The 22,275-nt window shown below is 41.6% G+C and overlaps 1 protein-coding gene across 2 annotated transcripts in view; it reads left to right on the top strand.

Moving 5' to 3' along the window:
* BMERB1 (bMERB domain containing 1) overlaps window positions 1–22,275 on the top strand; it is a 99,213-nt gene that overhangs the window by 9,452 nt on the left and 67,486 nt on the right. Inside the window, exon 1 of one of the 2 annotated variants that reach the window (XM_043523227.1) lies at window positions 18,842–18,915. The exons of the other annotated variant lie outside the window; for it this stretch is intronic. Coding sequence (XP_043379162.1) covers window positions 18,885–18,915 — 31 coding nt within the window. The 5' untranslated portion in view covers window positions 18,842–18,884. Of the gene's footprint in view, window positions 1–18,841; window positions 18,916–22,275 lie in introns of those variants that run through there. 2 annotated transcript variants of the gene reach the window in all.

Raw genomic sequence — 22,275 nt, 5'->3', positions numbered from 1 at the left:
GCAGTAATAAAAAAAATAGCATTGTAGGATCAAGCCCACCTGCACTGAGCACCTGTGACTATTCCGGAGGGTGCTCAGTCACTGTGCAAATTGAATCTTAGCACCTAGCAAAACTGAGCCCAAAGGTGCTAAAATCTGCATCAGGATAAGCCCCTTTTGGTAGAAAACCTACAGTGCAAAATAGTTGATTATTTTCCTTTTGGGCTATTAAATAAAGCCATTTCATTTCCCTGAGAAGCATTCTGCTGTATAACTAGATTAAAGCTATAGTATAAATTCATTCAGAATTCAAAGATGAAAAATGCATGCTTGGAGGGTGAAGTGTATGAAAAAACAGTGCAAGTGTCCCTGGATAATTCTTTTAGTTGCCCTACAGAATCAGCAATGAAACATTAATTAACCACATTTTGTCAGTTCATAAAGGGCAAAATGTTTGAGAAAATCATTTCAAGAAAATTCTTCATTAAATGAAAGAATAATTTCCAGTGAGACAGGTGGCTCATTGAGCAGTTCTAACGATTATGTGCTCCCAAAAATGCAAAATGTAATGAGTTGTATGAAGAGCAGGAGCAGTGTTTTAAGTATATTTTTACTGGCCTGAAGAAACCACTTTATTGATTGGGGATTTATGGGATTTTGTACAAAAACGTTTGTTTTTTATACTGACAAAATGGAAAAGTATCTCATCTTCAAGTAATTTCATGGAAATGTGACAGCAGCCTCTGTTCACATCTTAGCAAAAACAATTCAAAAAAGGAAGAAGAATCAACAGGGAATTCCACCTTTTATGTATTTTCAGACTATGAGGCCAAGCTCATTCCTGGAGCAACGCCACTGAAGCCAACTTAGCTACTTCAGGGGTGAACTGGTCTTGTGGTGAACTGGTGCAGAAGTGTAACACCCATTCTCTTATATTTACAAACACAGAACCCAGTCCTGTTCCACTGAAGTCAATGGGAGTTTCATCATCAATGTCAGTGACAGCAAAACTGGGCTTTGTGCTTGCAGCTATGTAAATCCGGATCACTCTGATTTCCTGCAGAAATACCCAGGGGAGGCAGTTTGAAAGAGGTGTACAATCTGTGATGATCCCCTTGCAGAGATTTTCTGGGACTGTTCCATTAGCATGGTGGAGATTGTGTCCAGTCTTCCTCCCCCAGCCAGAGAGAGTGGTCCTATCCCCGAACCCCAGGAATCCAGATGATCAATCAGGATTCATCTTCTTGGAGGCCTTGTGCATCTACATTTGCTCTAGGGATCATTGTCTCAATCATTTAGCTCCTGGGCAGCATGGCATCACTGGGCAATGGGACCAGAGACAAGTTAATGCTACCTGAAATTAATTCATTCCCTTGGCCACACTCTTGGTCCTCCCTGTGCTACCCCCCATCTGTCACCTCTCCCACTAAGGATACTTAACCTCTCAAAGGACTGTCCACCAGAGTCCAGGTTGAGGAGAGGTGAACAATGCTGCTACAGTGAATCCATGCAGAGGTTTCCCTCCATGCTGCTAATTTTGGAGTACATAAAGAATGAAACTACCTTGTGGCATGGCATACACAATCATAGGGATGTGTCAGCCAGTGTAATTCAGGTAGATTTGTCCCTGTTGTGATGAAACCTACATACAGGAAAACCCCTCCACAGACATGATTCATAACATTAATTCATTCTACAGACAGAAGGTAAGTATCCTGAATCCATTAATCTCTGAGCTGACGTTTAGGGCTCTGTTACAAGGCCTCCATTTCTTCATCTCTAAGAACTCTGGATAGGCAATCAGCTCAGTGTTTTCAGTTTTATATCAGTCCAGTGACAGTAGCAATGGAGAATGCATTAGCACGTTTAAAGGACATTGAAATCAGAATAAAATTAAGCAATTAACTTTGTAAAAATGATGGTTCATAAAGTGCCTCCAGATCATCAGATGAAAGGTGCTGTTTAAATGCAAATAGTCATCATTATTATTTTGTGTAAATATAAACAAATAAGAACCTCTGCTATGCCACCAGAGCTCTGTTAATCAGTAACAGTTAACACACACGGGAGATCTTGGCCCCATTGTGGGCTGACCTACTCATTCTGGAGGTAGGCTGGACATAGGTAGGAAACTGTTTTCTTGCTTGCTTGGGGCCTTGACTGTGGCAATACAAGAGGGGAAATCCTGAGAAACAGGCCAGTGCAAAGTCTATGCACCACTGAAGATCCACTTTAGCCTTAAGAATGAAGGATGTCCATGTAGCCACCGCTACAGTCCAGGGACTGTGGTAGTAGCTGTGGTCCCTGCATGCTCCTTGTGTCAGAATATAGGCTATAGAATCCTCATAGTTTTGACCCATTGTCCTGGCCACTCCCTGAATCTGTCCCTGTTTCCCCTCCATGGAGCCTCAGAGAGCATCATCTATGGCATTTTGGGGGAGCAGAGCCTCCTATGTGTCTTCTCCACAGCTTGGCCCCACCCTGTGCAGTGGAATTGTCCAAGTCTCACTGTATTTTGAGCCTTGTATGCCCATGGGGTGAGGAAAACCAGCATTTGACCCTCTGAGCAGTTAGTAATCCTATCTCCTACAGTGAATCTCCTCTTTTCCTGGCTTCTGAGAAGAATCTCCTCAATATTTAATTAGTGACCTGTCTGGGAAAGTGCTACATGCACCAATTTCTATAATGTCTGAAACAATTCTCCATACCAGTATCACTTTGGGTTTTGTTAGATTGGACTCAGATATATAGAATTATTTATTCAACAGCTACTAAGATTGCCTAAAAATACTCACCCGCTGCTTGGAAGGTGACTGGATGCTTAGAAACTCTCTTCTAGAGAACTATATTAGGCTATGTCTACACCGCACTTTCATCAGTAAAACTTTTGTCGGTCAAGGGTGTGAAAAAAATACCCCTGATCAACAAAAGTTTTATTGACAAAAAGTGCCAGTGTGGACAGCTCTTTGTTGGCGGGAGACACTCTCCCGCTGACATAGCTACCGCCGCTTGTTGGGGGTGGTTTTATTTTGTTGGCAAGAGAGCTCTCTCCTGCCAACAAAGAGCAGCTACATTGTGTAACTTAAGAGCGGCACTGCTGTAGCAGCACAGTATAGAGATAGCCTTAGAGTACTATGTTATTACAGAGTATTATGATAGAGTACTGTGTTACAAAGTACTACTATAGAGTACTGTGGGCTTGTCCACCAGGGGACACTCAGGAAATTTAATCTTAATTAACTAAGGGTATGTCTACACTACGAAATTAGGTCGAATTTATAGAAGTTGGTTTTTTAGAAATTGTTTTTATATAGTCGATTGTGTGTGTCCCCACAAAAAATGCTCTAAGTGCATTAAGTGCATTAACTCGGCGGAGTGCTTCCACAGTACCGTGGCCAGTGACGACTTCCAGAGCGTTGCACTGTGGGTACCTATCCCACAGTTCCCGCAGTCTCCACTGCCCTTTGGAATTCTGCATTGAGATCCCAATGCCTAATGGGGCAAAAACATTGTCGCGGGTGGTTCTGGGTACATGTCGTCAGACCCTCCTTCCCTCCCTCTGTGAAAGCAATGGCAGACAATCGTTTCGTGCCTTTTTTCCTTAGTTACCTGTGCAGACGCCATACCACGGCAAGCATGGAGCCCGCTCAGCTCAATGTCACCGTACGTCTCCTGGGTGCTGGCAGACGCGGTACTGCATTGCTACACAGCAGCAACACATTACCTTGTGACAGCAGACTGTGCAATAGGCCTGATAACCATCGTCGTCACATCCGAGGTGCTCCTGGCTGCCTTGGTATGGTCGGTCAGGAGCGCCTGGGCAGACATGGGCGCAGGGACTAAAATAGGAGTGACTCAACCAGGTCATTCTCTTTAGTCCTGCAAGCAGTCCTATTGTACCATCTTCTGGAGAGCAGGCAGGAGATGAGGATGGCTAGCAGTCCTACTGCACTATCTGCTGCCAGTCAAAGATGTAAAAGATAGATGGAGTGGATCAAAACAAGAAATACACCAGATTTGTTTTGTATTCATTTGCTCCCCCCTCTGTGAAATCAACAGCCAACAATCATTTTGTTGAGGTCTGTCAGGGGCACCTTGAAAAGTTTAATGGAGATTCAGTCCAGCCAGAAATACCAGGGAGAGGGATAGCTCAGTGGGTTGAGCATTGGGTTGAGCATTGGCCTACTAAACCCAGGGTTTTGAGTTCAATCCTTGAGGGGGTCATTCTGTGTGATATTTGTTTTTGTTTCTCCTTGATGTAAAGCCACCCCCTTTGTTGATTTTAATTCCCTGTAAGCCAACCCTGTAAGCCATGTCGTCAGTTGCCCCTCCCTCCATCACAGCAATGGAAGACAATCATTCCGTGCCTTTTTTTCTGTGGAGACGCCATACCACGGCAAGCATGGAGCCCGCTCAGATCACTTTGGCAATTAGGAGCACATTAAACACCACGCGCATTATCCAGCAGTATATGCTGCACCAGAACCTGGCAAAGCGAAACCGGGCAAGTAGGCGATGTCAGCGCGGTGACAAGAGTGATGAGGACATGGACACAGACTTCTCTCAAAGCACGGGCCCTGGCAATGTGGGCATCATGGTGCTAATGGGCCAGGTTCATGCGGTGGAATGCCAATTCTGGGCCTGGGAAACAAGCACAGACTGGTGGGACCGCACAATGTTGCAGGTCTGGGATGATTCCCAGTGGCTGCAAAACTTTCACATGCATAAGGGCACTTTCATGGAACTTTGTGACTTGCTTTCCCCTGCCCTGAGGCGCAAGAATACCAAGATGAGAGCAGCCCTCACAGTTGAGAAGTGAGTGGCAATAGCCCTGTGGAAGCTTGCAACGCCAGACAGCTACCGGTCAGTCAGGAATCAGTTTGGAGTGGGCAAATCTACTTTGGGGGCTGCTGTGATGCAAGTAGCCAACGCAATCAAAGATCTGCTGATATCAAGGGTAGTGACCCTGGGAAATGTGCAGGTCATAGTGGATGGCTTTGCAGCAATGGGATTCCCTAACTGTGGTGGGGCCATAGATGGAACCCATATTCCTATTTTGGCACAAGAGCACCAAGACAGCGAGTACATAAATAGCAAGGGGTACTTCTCAATGGTGCTGCAAGCACTGGTGGATCACAAGGGACGTTTCACCAACATCAACGTGGGATGGCCGGGAAAGGTACATGACACTCGCATCTTCAGGAACTCTGGTCTGTTTCAAAAGCTGTAGGAAGGGACTTTATTCCCAGATCAGAAAATAACCGTTGGGGATGTTGAAATGCCTATAGTTATCTTTGGGGACCCAGCCTACCCCTTAATGCCATGGCTCATGAAGCCATACACAGGCACCCTGGACAGTAGTCAGGAGCTGTTCAACTACAGGCTGAGCAAGTGCAGAATGGTGGTAGAATGTGCATTTGGACATTTAAAAGCACGCTGGTGCAGTTTACTGGCTTGGTTAGACCTCAGCAAAACCAATATTCCCATCGTTATTACAGCTTGCTGTGCACTCCACAATATCTGTGAGAGTAAGGGGGAGACATTTATGGCGGGGTGGGAGGTTGAGGCAAATCGCCCGGCCGCTGGTTACGTGCAGCCAGACACCAGGGTGGTTAGAAGAGCACAGGAGGGCACGGTGCACATCAGAGAAGCTTTGAAAACCAGTTTCATGACTGGACAGGCTATGGTGTGAAAGTTCTGTTTGTTTCTCCTTGATGAAACCCCCCACCCCTTGGTTCACTGTACTTCCCTGTAGGCTAACCACCTTCCCCTCCTCCCTTCGATCACCACTTGCAGAGGCAATAAAGTCATTGTTGCTTCACATTCATGCATTCTTTATTAATTCATCACACAAATAGGGGGATAACTGCCAAGGTAGCCCGGGAGGGTGGTGGAGGAGGGAAGCACAGGGAAGGGTGGTGGAGGAGGGAAGGACAAGGCCACACAGCACTTTAAAAGTTTAAAACTTTAAAACTTATTGAATGCCAGCCTTCTGTTGCTTGGGCAATCCTCTGGGGTGGAGCGACTGGGTGGCTGGAGGCCCCCCCATTGCATTCTTGGGCGTCTGGGTGAGGAGGCTATGGAACGTGGGGAGGAGGGCGGTTGGTTACACAGGGGCTGTAGCAGCAGTCTGTGCTCCTGCTGCCTTTCCTGCAGCTCAACCATATGCTGGAGCATATTAGTTTGATCCTCCAGCAGCCTCAGCATTGAATCCTGCCTCCTCTCATCACGCTGCCACCACCTTTCAGCTTCAGCCTGCCACTTACTCTCTTCAGCCCGCCACCTCTCCTCCCAGTCATTTTGTGCTTTCCTGCACTCTGACATTGTCTGCCTCCACGCATTCATCTGTGCTCTGTCAGTGTGGGAGGACAGCATGAGCTCAGAGACCATTTCATCACGAGTGTGTTTTTTTCACCTTCTAATCTTCGCTAGCCTCTGGGAAGGAGAAGATCCTTGAAACACATGCAGCTGGTGGAGAAAAAAAAGGGACAGTGGTATTTAAAAAGATACATTTCATAGAACAGTGGGTACACTCTTTCACGGTAAACGTTGCTGTTAACATTACATACGTAGCACATGTGCTTTTGTTACAAGGTTGCATTTTGCCTCCCCCCTATTTCAACCAGGTGACCATGAATGATATCACTCTCCTGAGAATAACACAGAGAGATAAAGAACGGATGTTGTTGAACGCCAGCAAACGTACACTGCAATGCTTTGTTCTGCAATGATTCCCGAGTACATGCTACTGGCCTGGCGTGGTAAAGTGTCCTACCATGGAGGACAGAATAAGGCTGCCCTCCCCAGAAACCTTTTGCAAAGGCTTTGGGAGTACATCCAGGAGAACTTTATGGAGATGTGCTTGGAGGATTTCTGCTCCATCCCCAGACTTTTCCAGTAGCTGTACTGGCCGCGAATGCCAGGGCAAATTAATCATTAAACACGCTTGCTTTTAAACCATGTATACTATTTAAAAAGGTACACTCACCAGAGGTCCCTTCTCCGCCTGGCGGGTCCAGGAGGCAGCCTTGGGTGGGTTTGGGGGGTACTGACTCCAGGTCCAGGGTGAGAAACAGTTCCTGGCTGTCGGGAAAACCAGTTTCTCTGCTTGCTTGCTGTGAGCTATCTTTCTTGTCCCCAAAACCTGCTTCTGTGTTGCCTCCATCTCCGTTGAAGGACTCAAACAACATGGCTGGGGTAGTGGCGGCTGAACCCCCTAAAATGGCATGCATATCATCATAGAAGCAGCATGTTTTGGGCTCTGAACCGGAGTGGCCATTTGCCTCTGTGGTTTTCTGGTAGGCTTGCCTCAGCTCCTTAAGTTTCACGTGGCACTGCTTTGGGTCCCTGTTATGGACTCTATCCTTCATGCCCCCTGGGAGATTTTGACAAATGTTTGGGCACTTCGAAAACTGGAACGGAGTTCTGATAGCATGGATTCCTCTCCCCATACAGCGATCAGATCCTGTACCTCCCATTCAATCCATGCTGGAGCTCTTTTGTGATTCTGGGACTCCATCATGGTCACCTCTGCTGATGAGCTGTGCACTCACCTGCAGCTTGCCACGCTGGCCAAACAGGAAATTAAATTCAAAAGTTCGTGGGCCTTTTCCTGTCTACCTGGCCAGTGCACCTGAGTTGAGAGTGCTGTCCAGAGCAGTCACAATGGAGCACTCTGGGATAGCTCCTGGAGGCCAATACCGTCTAATTGCGTCCACAGTACCCCAATTCGACCCAACAAGGCTGATTTCAGCGCTAATCCCCTTGTCGGGGGTGGAGTAAAGAAATCGATTTTAAGAGCCCTTTAAGTCGAAAATAAGGGCTTCATCGTGTGGACGGGTGCAGCATTAAATCGATTTAACGCTGCTAAATTCGACCTCAACTCCTAGTGTAGACCAGGGCTAATACGATTTGACATGTGCTCATAAGGTATGAATTTAAAGTGGATTAGTTAAACCGCATTAAACCCCTGTGTTTACACTGTCATTCAGAATTAGAATGGCCTTAGTTTAGTTTAATTCACTTCCAAGCCTTGAGAGCCTCTTTGTAGACAAGCCCTAAATTATTACAGAGTACTACAACAGTGTAATGTGGTACAGAGCTCTATGAGAGAGAACTAAGTTTTATTGTAAAATGATTGGATAATTTAAAAAAAAAAAAGGAGACTATTAAGGAGAATTTAAATTTGGGGAAATGCCGTTGGTCAGTTTACTACATAAATTCACTCAACTGGGTGGATTTCTACCAATTATTTTTCATTGTTTAAATATACTTAGTGAATGATATTGGTGATACTGTGAGAAGTTTCATATAAAACTGTATAAATTTAAAAGAACACAATAAGTTTGATTAGTTAGTCTCCAGATTTCAGTTTTCAGGTTTTTTTGGTGAGGCTGGGAGAGGAAAAAATAATAGAATTAGAAAATATCTTTTAAATAATTCAATTTAAATTGGGTGTTTGGAGTTTTATTTGAAAACTGAATTTTGACAGTCCTTTGCAGTGCTGCAATATTTGAAACCCAAACACTTGCTTCCAGTGCAAGAGGAGCAGAAAATTACCCTGGCAGTAAACCAAATTTAAACCTACCAGGCTGTTTCCATTGTTCAAAGCAAATAAAAAGAAAAAAGGAAACCAATAACATAAACCAGAAACAGTCACTTGCATTTCTAAACATTCCTTCTTTTTGAATAATCTATTGTGTTATAAATACAGGTAAGAAATGTGTTATTTGAAAAGTGATATTTAACCTGGCATTAGTCCTAATTCCACATCACTCACTTCCTGAAAATTCCATTGACTTCAGCCAGAGTCCCATATGAAAGGTGAAATTTGCCCCTGTGCACATGCTCAGAACAAGACAATACACCACTTAAGTTCTATTTAAGTCTTCAAATTGGGGCTGAATATCACCTTGGGACTGGCTGAGGGATCAGGACAAGTGACCCTTTAATGATACTCTCTGAATCAGATTAAAATACCCTATTGTAAGTGTAACCCTTCTGCCCGTCAGAGTTGGCAGCAACAAGGCCGGGTTCAGTATTTAGGGGTTCCGTTTCAATAACGCAATGCAAAACCATCTTGAGCCCCTACCCAGTGACCTGGGACAATTACATACCACCCCCTGGCCGCCTCTAAGAGACAGTACTTTCCCTCTCGCAAGCACAGAGTCTGAGTGTAGCAAAAACCTTTTTATAAAGGAGGGAAACAATGCGGCATTATGTTGGGGAAACACCACAAACAGGATTCATAACACAAACCATGAGCAAAAGACCCACCCCCAAGTAAGTTTGGTAGTGTCCTTTTCCCCTCAGGGTCTTAAATCCAGCAATCCAATAGTCACCCCCTCACACACAGTTTCTGTCCTTGGTCAGTGCAGCCCCCCCAAAGTTCAGAAGTTCATCTGCAGGATTTACCTCGCAGCTTGGGTGGAAGTGGAGGGAGGTAAAAAGGCATCTTACATGTTACTCTTTTCGGGTCGACGGCCAAGTGCCACGCCTCTCCAAAGGGTTCTGCTGCAGTCTTCACCATCAGCTGTGCCTCTCCGCCAGCCATCCTGCTGTCTGCTCACCAACTTGTCTTCAGCACCCCACCACTTAACACAGCTCTCAGTGATCACAGCTCTTAGTAACTTCAGCTCACAGTAGGGGAGCCTCAGGGCTGGTGAACCACTACCCCAAAGTAGGTCTAATGCTTAGACCTACATATCAGTGATTTCAGCTCTGCAGCATGTAACAAGTCTCCTAATAGATCCAAAATTAGCTCTGTTATTACACAAGGGGGAAGAGAAGGGGGTCAAAGTAGTGTTTGGGTACCAAGTACACATACCTGTCCCCAGCCTCTCTCAATTCACTGGGTTTTGGAACCCATGTCCCTTGCCTAGCGAGTGCTACTTAGTTGAGGGTGAGTCCCTCTATCATAAAATGCCAAGCACAGTTCTACTGTCCTTGATTCACATAAACAGGATTACAACCTTTATTACTCCTGCCCCAATAACAAAGAGACTGGGGATCCCACAGCAGTCAAAGTGACCATTTGGGCAAGCAGTCCATCATGCTAGGCAGGGTGGGTGTGCCTGTGCAAACGAGATCAGTTTTGAAGTTCTTTTTCACAGCTCACCACCAGATGTCAGGGTAGAGCTCGTTCTGACTCTGCTTACGTAAGTAAAGGCCAAATCCATCTCCACTGAAGTCAATGGATATTGACTACAATGGGAGTTGGATCAGGTCCACAAAGACCATTTTTTTCTTGCTTTTCATGCATTATTTTGAATCTTTTCTTTTTTCACACAGAGTAGTTGTCAAATCAGATATGATTAGCAGCTTTCACACAGAGGAAGCATACAGATAAGTATTTTTCACATCCTTTGAAGGTCTAATTGCTGTTAACATGTAAGGCCACAGTATTTTAAATTCACTTTTAACAAGTGCTGGCAAAGGGAAAAAGGGCTATGCAACAACATCAGTAAATCTATAGGCAATATTATTTATTTGAATTTAAAACATTTTTTGCAACTTATGCACACTGGTTTGTGAAAAATAAAACTAAGTTTAAACAGCCAACTATTCAATCTCACCAAATGTACTCAGATATTAAGGGACAGATTGCAGCCAGCCCCTATGAGGGGTGGGGTTTTGTGCAAGGAATCCTATTCCTCTTATTCCCCAGCATAAAGTTAGTTGGAATCTCATTGCGGAACACAGTCTCTGCTCTCAGCAGCCCACTACTAGCTATCTGAAAGAGGGAGAAGAGAGGCAGGATTAGAGTGGAGCCATGGCCATGCATGAGGTGGAGAATGTGTTTTCAGGTTCCCTCTTTAGGAATGAAAGGAGGATCTCTTGGGGTATATTTGGTCAAAGGAGGTAAACCTATATCAAATGTAGTGCTATGAAAACAGGGGCTCAGTCCTGAAGTTCCTTGCTCAAGCAACACTCCCACTGACTTTTGGACTGGGCAGAGCAAATCTAGTAAATATAAAGTAAGTTGATTCTGTGGCCTTTCCTTGGAGTAACTCAGGGAGGTTTGGACTGATGGATCAGTGTAGCGAAAGCGCCTTAGCTTATGGTGTGAATCCCAGCCAAAAGCAAAGAGCTTGTAAGAGAACTGCCTTACCTCACCTGTGCACCTTTAATAATGTCCTTCCAGTTTGTTTCTCATTGTTACACTGATTTAATAAGAACTTCTTAGGTGAATTTTTTCTCTGGGATATAGAAGAAACTCATTTGTGTTTTCTTTTCATGCATAATATTTGACCTGGATTTAAACCCTGCTTTGGTAGGGTTTCTCATGGTAAAAGGCAGTCAAGTGTAACAGCATGCTTTTTTCATTTTTCTTGAATTCCAGGGCCAGATTCTGCTTGCAGGCACAGTAGGGTAAATCCAATGTAACTGCATTGACTTAATGGAGTCTTGCCTAACCCAATGTAACTGGAAGAAAAAGCTGCCACCATACATGAGTCATAGAAAGGTACAGGTGTTTGAGTCAAACAAATCATTGACTCCCTTCTGCATCATTCAGAAATGAAGTATAAATCAAACATTGTTTCTTCAAGCCAAATATTGCTTTATAACTGTGTTGTTCCACTTTACAACACAATTACAAGGAGAGGGCCATGTACTGCCCTACACAGGAACAAAACACACAAGATGCAGGATACTCCGAGTTTCTCTTTGCAGAGTGGCTTTCTCATTATACCACCATGGGTACTTATTCTTTATGGTAGATAAATGTCATTCTATATCTATTGTAATAAGGACTATCAGAACTGTCATTAATTTCTCGATACTATGGTGATTGGTGTCCTATAAGTCCTATGAAAGACAGATAAAGTGGATGGATGTCAAAGGGAGTTCTGTGTGCAAAACAAGGACAGTATGAACCCCTAATTAATGACTTAAGTGTATTCACATATAGAGACTAGCAAACATGAGAGACCATCAGTTTTTGTCATAACTCCTCCTACAAGAATTAATACTACAACTGAATAAAAACTTCTAAACTAGATGTGAATAAAATACAACCAAACATTCACAACAGCAGAGGAAAAAGCTAAGAATATACATGCGGTATTAGCTTGTGCTTTATTCTTTAGAAACATAAATTAGATGAGAAATATTTAATTTAGAAGACAGGTCAGTAAAAATGGACGTTCATCACATCCCTAGAGGTAAAGACAACTTTGATGAGTTAATTAAAAGATGTATAAGCTGTAATGAATCCTCTACAAATAAATGCTAGTTCGGAAATGTATCTATTCTGTGCTTACACGTAGAAACATTTATTAAAAGGTAAAACCATTAAAGGTGGAGAGTCTACTTTAAAATATCACACTTTTGTCAGACCAACTGTAAATCTACAATTACTAGTAACATGTAAGATTACTGGTCTGAAAGAGATTATAGAGAACATTTTTCTCTGTTCATTTTGTTTATTTTGTGTATTTGATAACACTTTGTGACGCACAGCCATAATTTTCTCCTGGTGCCTGTGAGTGGTTTTCACACTGCAGCAGGGAAGAGATAAACACTTTAGGAAATAGGAAAATGCAAATGTAAAACCTCAGAATGTTGCAGGGGAACTCAGGAACAGATTTAGTTTAACACTTTTTTTAAAAAATTGACAGAGTTCATGTTGCTGGCATCCCAATTGTTTATTCACTGACAGGTATCTCTACAGCCTCTCTCTTCGCACTTCAGCATATTTAATTTGTATAGGAAACTGCAAGAATTTCCACCCATATCAGCCTCAGAAGGCAAGAGTTCTGATCATTGACAAACAGAAAAATATATTATTTATTACCTTCCTTAGCAATTTATTGTGGAGTAACTCTCTAGTTGGAATCATTTTTAATTTGGTGACTCTTTATATGCAGACATGGCAACAGGGGAAATTGAATGTTAAAGAAAATTCAGAGCCAGAGAAATTGCTTGCAAAATGATTCTGAGGGAAATTAACAGTTTGATTAAAGTCCACATCACAGTTGCAGGGCTAGCTACACCGCTGTCCCTTTTCTGATTTTTCTAATAGCACCCCCTCAGATCTTAGCCTTGTACCTTTACCTATCATTGGCTAGAATTCCATAATTCTCCCACTCTTAGATCTAGCTCTGAACAACAATACTCTGCATATCACTATTCTTACCCAGCAGGTCCAACCAGACATCCATGATTCTTTCCTTCAGAGTCTGGGATCAGTGGTGTATTTAATGACCTAACAGCCTTCTTAAATCAAAACATTGTTTATTTTAACAGTAGGAACAAAGTACTTAGAAAAAAGGGATTTTAAATAACAGTCTACACATCTCTCACCTAAACTCTTACCATCCCCTGATGCAACCTAGGTAGTCTAATTTCTTCAGATACCATAGTTGGTAGCTGTCTGGTTCCTTGAAACAATTCCATCCCTCTTCAGTAATGTTCTTTTTTTAAACCTGTCACAACTTTTCTAATCTCTATGTCCAGGCCTTTTCCTATCTTAGCACTGTGTCAGGAGTAAGAAACCACAGCTATCCTGCTTACCTGCTGGCTTAACCCTCAGGCAGTCTAACAAGCGCATCTGGCCACACTTGTGCTGCCTGATTGGCCAAACTGCCCAACTGGCTGAGGGGATCAGCAGACCTGCTTTTAAGACCAGCAGCAGGGGAAGAGGTAGTTCAGAACATTTGCTCATGGTTGTGCTAGTATCTGCTTATTTTCAGTCTTGTTCTAGCTCTCCTCCTGCCTTGGCCCACTCCAGGAATCCTGGTTTTCACCCTTGATTCTGGCATGTGGCTTCTGACTCCAGCTCTGACCCTTGGTGCCAATTCCTGACTTCTGCCTTTCCTTTGGCCTCTGACTCTGGTTCTGAGCCCTGGCTCTGATTCTTAGCTACTGACTCCTGCTCCAGTCACTTGGCATGACCACCCACAACCCAGTCTCTGACACAGTGTCTCTTAATAAACCTCAAGTGTTTGCAGAGATGTGGCTTATCCTGTGCTATTCCTTTTCTTTCCTGCTTGATTTTTCTTCTAGCCCTCTATTAAACTAAAACAATACATTCTACAGTAAATATCCCAATAGCCAGGTCAATGCACCGTATTCATAAATTATTATGGATCACTTGATGATTACCTGTTCTGTTCATTCCCTCTGGGGCAGCTGGCATTGGCCACTGTCAGAAGAAAGGATACTGGGCTAGATGAACTTTTGGTCTGACCCAGTATGGCAGTTCTTATTACAGATCTGCTTCAAATCCATCATAGACAGTAACTTTGATATATTGGCATAGAATACCCAGCTGATTAGATCCAAGTGGCAAGCACTAAAAAACCTTTCACATTCTGAACAGAATGTTGTAAACAGTTGGACTCTTCAATTTCCATGTAATAAAAATCTGTGATGTATTGTAGAGTAAGTGTTTATGTAAGTGCAAGAAAGAAGACCCCCTAAATCAGGAGTGAAAATTCATCTTGAACAGTAAAGCATCTGTCAGATGAAAATATACTGAGCTGGGAAAAGGACAAGATAAACAAGAAATTGCAGAAAATGTATAGGCACAGTCCATTTGATCTGGGCAATAATATAGCAGTTATAATAATTGTAAAGCCAGTGACACTAGTAAAAGGACTGCTGGAGATGTACTTACAGCCACCACATACACCAGGGACATGGCATTATTTTATAGATATAAGGCCATTTTCTGCCTTTGATGTATAATTTCCATTGACTGATGTAAGTTCTACCTATACATCACAGGGAACGTATTGGGACCCAGGCTTTTAAAATGGAGATTTACTGAGATCCAGACTGGGATGCCAGGTGAGAAAGCTGCTTGCCTTACAACAGTTTCCTCAGGATAAAGCTGACTTTAAAGCATGGTATTTCTCTAGAGAAGATGGTGTCCAATGGCTCATTAACCTCATACTAAAAACTGTGTTACCATACAACTATATTAGACAATATTTATCTGAGCAACATTTTGAAATGGGACATGTTCCTATGGTAGGTGCAGTGGCGAGGAAGTCCTCTCTGAGAGCTAGATTATGATATGGACTATATGCTTGTCCAAGGGAATAAGAAACCCTCTCATATCCCACTGAAGGCTATTTGAACCATGGGTCTGGGAGACACTGGGTGCATAAGAGTAAGCAGGGGTTCTTACCTGCCAACTTCTTCCCTAGAACGGGTAGATGGGGAGTAGTAGCAAATGAGAAGAACCACGTCTCCACTCCTTACTTGCCAGTCAGGGTCACTGAGCTAGTGTGGGGTAGAAGGGTGAAGACAGTAATTTACTACTGGCCTATACAGTGTAAATTACTAACCTCCCATCCCTAGGAGCAAGCAGGGAGCATAAGTGTAACAGGGCCTCCTAGGGCTGCTCCTGGTGCTGGTGCCTGAAGTCAGAGTCTAGTCCTCAGTCACAAACAATTACAAGGCAATAAAGTGCACAAACCTAACCTGAGCCATCTATCAATACTGATGAAATCCACTACAGGATGATTTAGACTACACAATACTATCAGCAGCTTCTTAGTCACAAGCAAATGAACTCAACTCTTGGGATCTCTGAAACCAAAAGCAGTTCTTCATATTCAAGCTATCCATCCCCAATCATTTAAATGCCAAAACAATGCTGGGCAAGATGGGGTTTATGCAAGGTGTGGTGCAAGGTGAAGATTTGTTCAGCCTATATGCCTCATATTAAAAAAAAATATTTTTGGTCAGATATACACTATGGAGAAACAAAATACAGGAAGGATTCTCACTTTGCTTTTAAATGCTAACACTACTAAGACACGGAAGGCTGTTTTTCCTGGCAATAATGGTGAACAGGAGACTCAGTGACATGAAAATTAAGTTGTTGCATCTTTTCTAAAAGAAATGAAGAAAAATGCTGATCCATTATGGTGGATATAGTAGAACAAATTAGGTTGCTTGGTTTCAGATTGGCATATAAAGTGGCTTGCATGAAGTTGCTTTCACACCTCGTCTAAAGGTCACCATCTAAACCTGTGAAAAGTCTTGCTATCAGAGCATCTGACAACTACTAACCCTAGCAACAATTAATAGTTTCCATTAAGAGAATTGGTTTGGATCAAGAAATAACAGTATCAGTCATGTAATGTCCCAGATGGAGTCTTGCAGTTGACTTCAAAGGCACAAGATTGAGCCCTATAATTGGAATGTCAAAAAGTGTCCTTCCCTTAAGGTTTTTCGAACAAATCAACAAACCTTAGAGTTGCTGTAAGGTAATTCTCATTAATGGACATATTTCTGTACACTGTGAATCCTTGTGCTGTCTTCAGATTTTCAACCATACAAAAAATCTGTGAATTTTTGACTTGAGAGTAAGGCAAGCAGGTGTGAGGTTGTTAGTTGGCTGATTACAAAAGGACTTAGTCACAGATTTCTCCTATATTTTGAACAGATGATTGGACCAATGTTAAATTCAAGATTGGTGATTGTGGCTCATTAAGCATTTGTTGCAATGGGGGCCCCAAACTGTTCTCTGATGTGTAAATACATGTGTGTTAGCTTCTGTATTGCTGTGTGATTAACTTGTTGAGGAAATATTGTCTCTAAATAAAGACTGCATTGTCAGATGTACCCATTTGGGTGGATGTCAAGAGTACTGAGAGACACAGATCAAAGGCATTATATAAATAGGTAGCATTATAAAAAAAATTAATTATTTTAATGGCAGCAAAATTACATAGAAACTATAACTAGAGTATTACAAAACAGCACCAAATCAGATACAGTCTTACAACTGATTCTTATTACAGATAATTAGGTACCATATTGCCCTATAGTAATGAATCAGCTACTGGTATAGGCAAACACTCTCAGATCCAGATGGAGTAAAATGCAAGGAAACACAGCACATTGTTTTGAAGCGGGTGGATTGTCTTTCCATCCTCTAGATGGTTTCATTTGACAGGATGAATACTTTGATTCTCTACAGATGAGAGAGAATCTTGGAACCACTGCATTGCAATATAATATAATGTCTGGCTCTGCAGAGTGCCACATGTAAGGACTGGATACTCAGCTGGTATACACTTCAGTGGAGCTGTGCCCATTTTATCCCAGATGAAAATCTGGCCCCAAAACCCTGTGTAAAGTATGTCCCCTTCTGAGAAGCCATTAGGTAAGACATTTGGGGGTTCTTCGAGACCTGAACTTCTTCCATTTCCTGCGCAGAAGAGGACTCTGGGACAAAACTCAATTTTTCATCATTGTTGACTTTAATCATAGGCAGGGCCTCATCTATTTATCAGTGCTGGATTTTGTCTCAGAATTTACCTTATGCTGCAGAAGAGTGCTCCAGATGTTAAACTTTCATTTAAAAAATTATAACCCTAGCCCTTGTCATCGTAAATAAAACCTCCTAAATGTGACTCAACAGAGGATGATTCAGTGAAATCTGCCTGAGTCTGCAGATAGCACAAAACAATAGCTCTGACAGGTATGACTGCTCCATTCACTTCAGTTGGGTGCTAGCTCTGAAGACTAATGGTTACATTTTAATTATTAACTTTTTTATTAATGATGAAAAATATTGTTAGCAGTGTAATTATTTTCTTACATTTTATCAGAATGTAAATTTACTATACTTGTAACTTATATTGCCTCAACTCCGCTTTTACGTCAACATTGCTAACTGTTTTGCAAATGATCGTTTTAGCAGAAATGCCCAACTAATGTTATCACGTTGTCCGAAACCACCTCCCAAGACTTCTTGGATGCTCAAGCCCCAACTATCCCCTACCCAGTTACCAAAACCTCCAGCTTCACTCAGCAGATAACTTCTACAATGTTCGTTAGGTATTATCACTACAAAAATCAGAGGAACACTGAACATTTAGGGGTAGCGTAAAATGAACTGAATTTAATAATAAAATAAAGAATGGTTGTTGGCCTGATCGTATTCACGTATATATTTGATTTAATTTAAAATGTCCAATGTGTCACTTTAGAGTTCCACAAGAACAAGGGGCCTTCCACCAAATTTAGGTGTCTAACTTGGTACCAAATACACAGGGCCTTGATCAATGGACAAGACTGAGGGAACAGTTAGTAAGAGATTAGCTCATTGTTAAGGATGTCAATACAAGATGGAATGAAATCTTTTTTCCACAGTTAATGAGGAAATGCTGAAGGTTCTCAGACTAGGAATATCTTTTTCATGTAGAAAGAGTATAATACTGAGGGGCAGCATATTTATATACTTAGGAAATTGGAACTGTTAAAAATTGACAAAATATTGAGCCAGGATTAATTACATCTCCGAATTTTCTCAGGGGAATAAACAAGACAAAGGAAAGAATTTGACAGATTTTTTGGGAGACAGTAAAAAGTCAAACAAGATCTTTAGATGTACCTTACTTTTATGGACATATCTTGACATTGATCTTTACATAGGGGACAATAGCAGGATATTGTCCATAATATATAAAACTGGAGAAATTATTTAACTATTAAGGCCCTGACTCAGCAAAGCATTTAAGCACGTGCTAAAAACTCATCCCTAATCGGCAATCAATTTTGCTGACTCGAGGCCTATATCTCTCCAGGTAGAACTGGTTGAATCTTAGAAAGGCAAAAGTAGGGTCCACTTCAGATTAAATTTTTATACTAGTCTTATTTGTCACCTAGGATATTGCAATGGTCTGTATACCTAATGTATACCAGATACAAGGCAGTAAAGAATCTCATTTTGAACACTAGGTATGGAGATACATCTTCTTATGTCAGCCTGGATGGCATGTGACCCATTGTGCACAATTCTGGTCACAACCATATAGAAAAGATATTCCAAGACAAGAGAAGTCAAAATGAGTTAATATTTTACACTTTGAATCTGTCCTTGGTATTTCAGGAGAGATCTCACTGAGGATACTGCATATAGAATCCAGGAACAGAAGGAAATGGAGTGCTGCCAACAGGCCTTTTGCAATGGTAAATAATGCAAAAATAAAAGGGCAAGGATTGAAGATAAGGAAGAGAAACTATACTATAAGCAACTCAAAAATAATCTCTTTATATGAGAAATTGTTAAATATGGAGCAAAGAGGGCACTGGTTTTTGGAAAAGCATGCAAGCAATTGCACACATGGGTTATCTTTATAATCTCTGCTGATCTAATTTTAAAATTGGGTCATGTTGTGGCTTGTAAGCTAGGCACCATTTTAAAGTGGAAATCTAAGAGCTTGTGCAGACTGCAAGTCTAACTGTGCCAGTTTTATGTTTGGAGTATGAATTACACAACATAGTGCTATAACTGTGCTGTCCCACCCTATTCAACAAACAGACAATTCCATCTGAACATGTTTGCTTCTAACTGTATCTGACCAGCCAATCACTTATGGCTTGGGAGGAGGTAATACAGCAAGTGTGGACTAGTTTCTAATGTTTTTTGTCAGTGAAGCTTCTTGATCGCATTCATAATGAAACTCTGCTTTTGGTTTAATTCTTTAAAGTTATGTACATGTGCTTATTAAATGTTGGTTGATCAGAGCACTTAAAAAAATTGAAATAAATACATAAAAATAAATTATAATGGACCCCCAGCTGTGCAGAGCATAAGTGGGCTCTGCTGTGCTATTACTAAAAAACAAGTAGGACTATTTATTTTGTGTTAAATAAGCAAAGTGACACCCTATTAACTGATATTGAATGTTGATGCCAAACAAGATAGAGAGGCAGATCAAATTGAATGAGAGAAAGAAGCTGAATAGGTGAGAAGAACTAGTCATATTTGCACACTGTTTTCTCCAAATGAAGAATTAGCATTTAGTTCAACAAAATATCAAAACACTGTGTTCTAAACTTGCTGTGTTTAGCATACAGTAAATATTTGTTCAATTTGTCTATTCAAAGTGCATATGCTTTTCTCAGTTGTTAATTACATTGTTAATATATCCCAGATTCCCTAATTTCCACTTTGATTACATAAGAAGTAGTTTACACTAACACTATATAACTGCAGCTATTATTTTGACACACACTAGGGAAAGTATTTTTTATTCCCTTCAACTGCGACATAGTGATATTTACTCGGCATCCGAGAGCTATAACAGCACTATTTCAAATGATTCTAAATACCACTAGGAGACCATTTATCAAACTTAATTTGTTTCTTACTGATAGTCAAAAGTAAGCTTAAATATGTGATAATTCCTTGTGATCATCCCAGGAGTGTCTGCATTTCTCTGTGCAGGTCTAAAGATTGTAGGATTTCTGATCACTTGAACTATGAGATGCTGGATGTAATACATAGATGAAAGGGTCATTCTTGACCACCAGTCAAGCCTTTTCAAACTGTAAGTAGCTTCTGCAGCAGGACCAGGGACTTGAGAGAGCATTTTTAAAGAGTACATGATGCCTTGCTCTGTTTGTGTGGGCTCTGGGTGTGTTCTCTTGGCTCTCCCTAACTTCACCCTTTGTTGGTACAACTTGGGTTGCAGCCCAGGCCAGTGATTCCAGAATGTCATCACAAGTGGGAGAAAGAAGAGGTGTTTTAGCAGCCAGAAAAATCCTTCCTTTCACGCTGGAGGCTGAATAACCTTATATTCTCCCAGGTATTCGGCATACCAAAGCTTTGGAAGCTAAATGGTTTTGGGAACTTCAGTGCATATAATAGCAGTGCAACATGTTAGCACTTTGCTCCACTACCAAGTCCCTGTGTATTTTACTAGCAGCTTTACAGGCTATAATGTGTTTCCATTGCTGCGCTCTACTGGGTAGAATGGCAGAACTAATCATGTATGTGTAATCAAATGGATGACCTGAAGAGCTCTGATGCATTTCTAAGTAGCTAGCCTATAACCCTGATATAACCCTAAATAGCTGGCCTATTGAGCCCTGATACCACCCTGAATGGCTAATCATAGCGCTACAATTGATAGAGATTCTCCAAAAGTTTGTGTGAAGAGGCTATCTTTCTGGTACAGAAGACTTTGAGCTCTCTCCCTATTGTTGACCATAAAGTACATGTGGCCACACTGTGATGATTGCAGTGCTGTCAGTAAACATGCAGTGCATAAGGTTGGATACAGTCGCCAGCCCTGTTCCAGAGGAAAAGCTAGAGAAACATGTCCTATTTTGGTAATTTAAACTTTAACAGCAGAGACAGCTGCTGTTCTGTCTTTAGTGTAAAGGAAAAGTTTTGGTGACAATCAATAACCAGGAAGGGAGAAGATGCCCTGGGGCAGGAACGGAGGCTGAAACCATTGCAAATCTTCCCTAAACTAATGACTTTAAATGAACTATAGACTTCTTCAAGGCAGGAATGGTCTGATAGCATGTGTTTGTATGTGCCTAGTGCAATGGGGCCCTGGCCTTGATTGGGACTCTAGGTGCTACTATAGTACAAAAAACATAATAACTGGTAGCAGGTAACATAACTTTACCTGTAAAGTAAACATCTGTATTGGATAATGGTTAAGATTGTACTAATAATTTTTGTAAATACACATTTCTTTGCAACGTTTTCCAGAGATAATCATGAAGGTGGGATAGGCCACTAAGCTGATGCTGGAGAATTTGGGTCTGATCCAAAGTCCATTGACTTTGAAGTCATTGACTTCAATGGGCTTTGGTTCAGGCCTTTTGTGTACTGATGCTATTCCTTGGAAAAACCTTGCCACCCCATTTAAGATCACATTAACATTGTGCACCCCAGGGACATCAGAAACAAAACATAATGCAGCTATTTGTAGTGTGTTTAGCCATTATTCAGATTTCTTTGGTAATTCTAGATTAATACATTGCATAAATAAAGCTGTACTGATGCACCAAATTACATCATCTTTAGTCCTCTCAATGACAAATTTCTGCAGCAGTCTGGATTGGGAGTGAGTATTTGCGTGTCTTTCTTGCCAACATAGGCTAATTATTAGCCATTTCATTTTGCCACCCTAGATGTTAAGTCCTAAAAATACCATAGCAGGAGAAAACTGAATGCATTTTCACAGAACAGAACAGAACAGAACAAGGTACAATATCTGGCTAGATGGCTATATTTGGTTCATGTTTCCAGGTGGCAAGTTAGTAAGCAATTAAATGAATCACCTGATCCTCTTTACATGTGTTTGTTATCCAGAGTATTATTTTGTACAATACCAATTAATTTTCCTGCATAATGTAGCTATTTTGGTTTCCACCAAGCTTGCTGATTTTTAAGCTGCACCATCTGGTTCTCTTCTCATCTGCATTAACCTGTATCTCTTGCTTGCTTCTGCTCTGGCTCATCAATATAACTGATCTTGAAAGTCCTGGCTTTAGCACATGAACCAGTCTTCAGAATATACTTGAAAC

Source organism: Chelonia mydas, chromosome 10 (genome assembly GCF_015237465.2).
Source record: "Chelonia mydas isolate rCheMyd1 chromosome 10, rCheMyd1.pri.v2, whole genome shotgun sequence".
NCBI lineage: Eukaryota > Metazoa > Chordata > Testudines > Cheloniidae > Chelonia > Chelonia mydas.
This window is presented reverse-complemented; position numbering and strand designations above follow the sequence as displayed.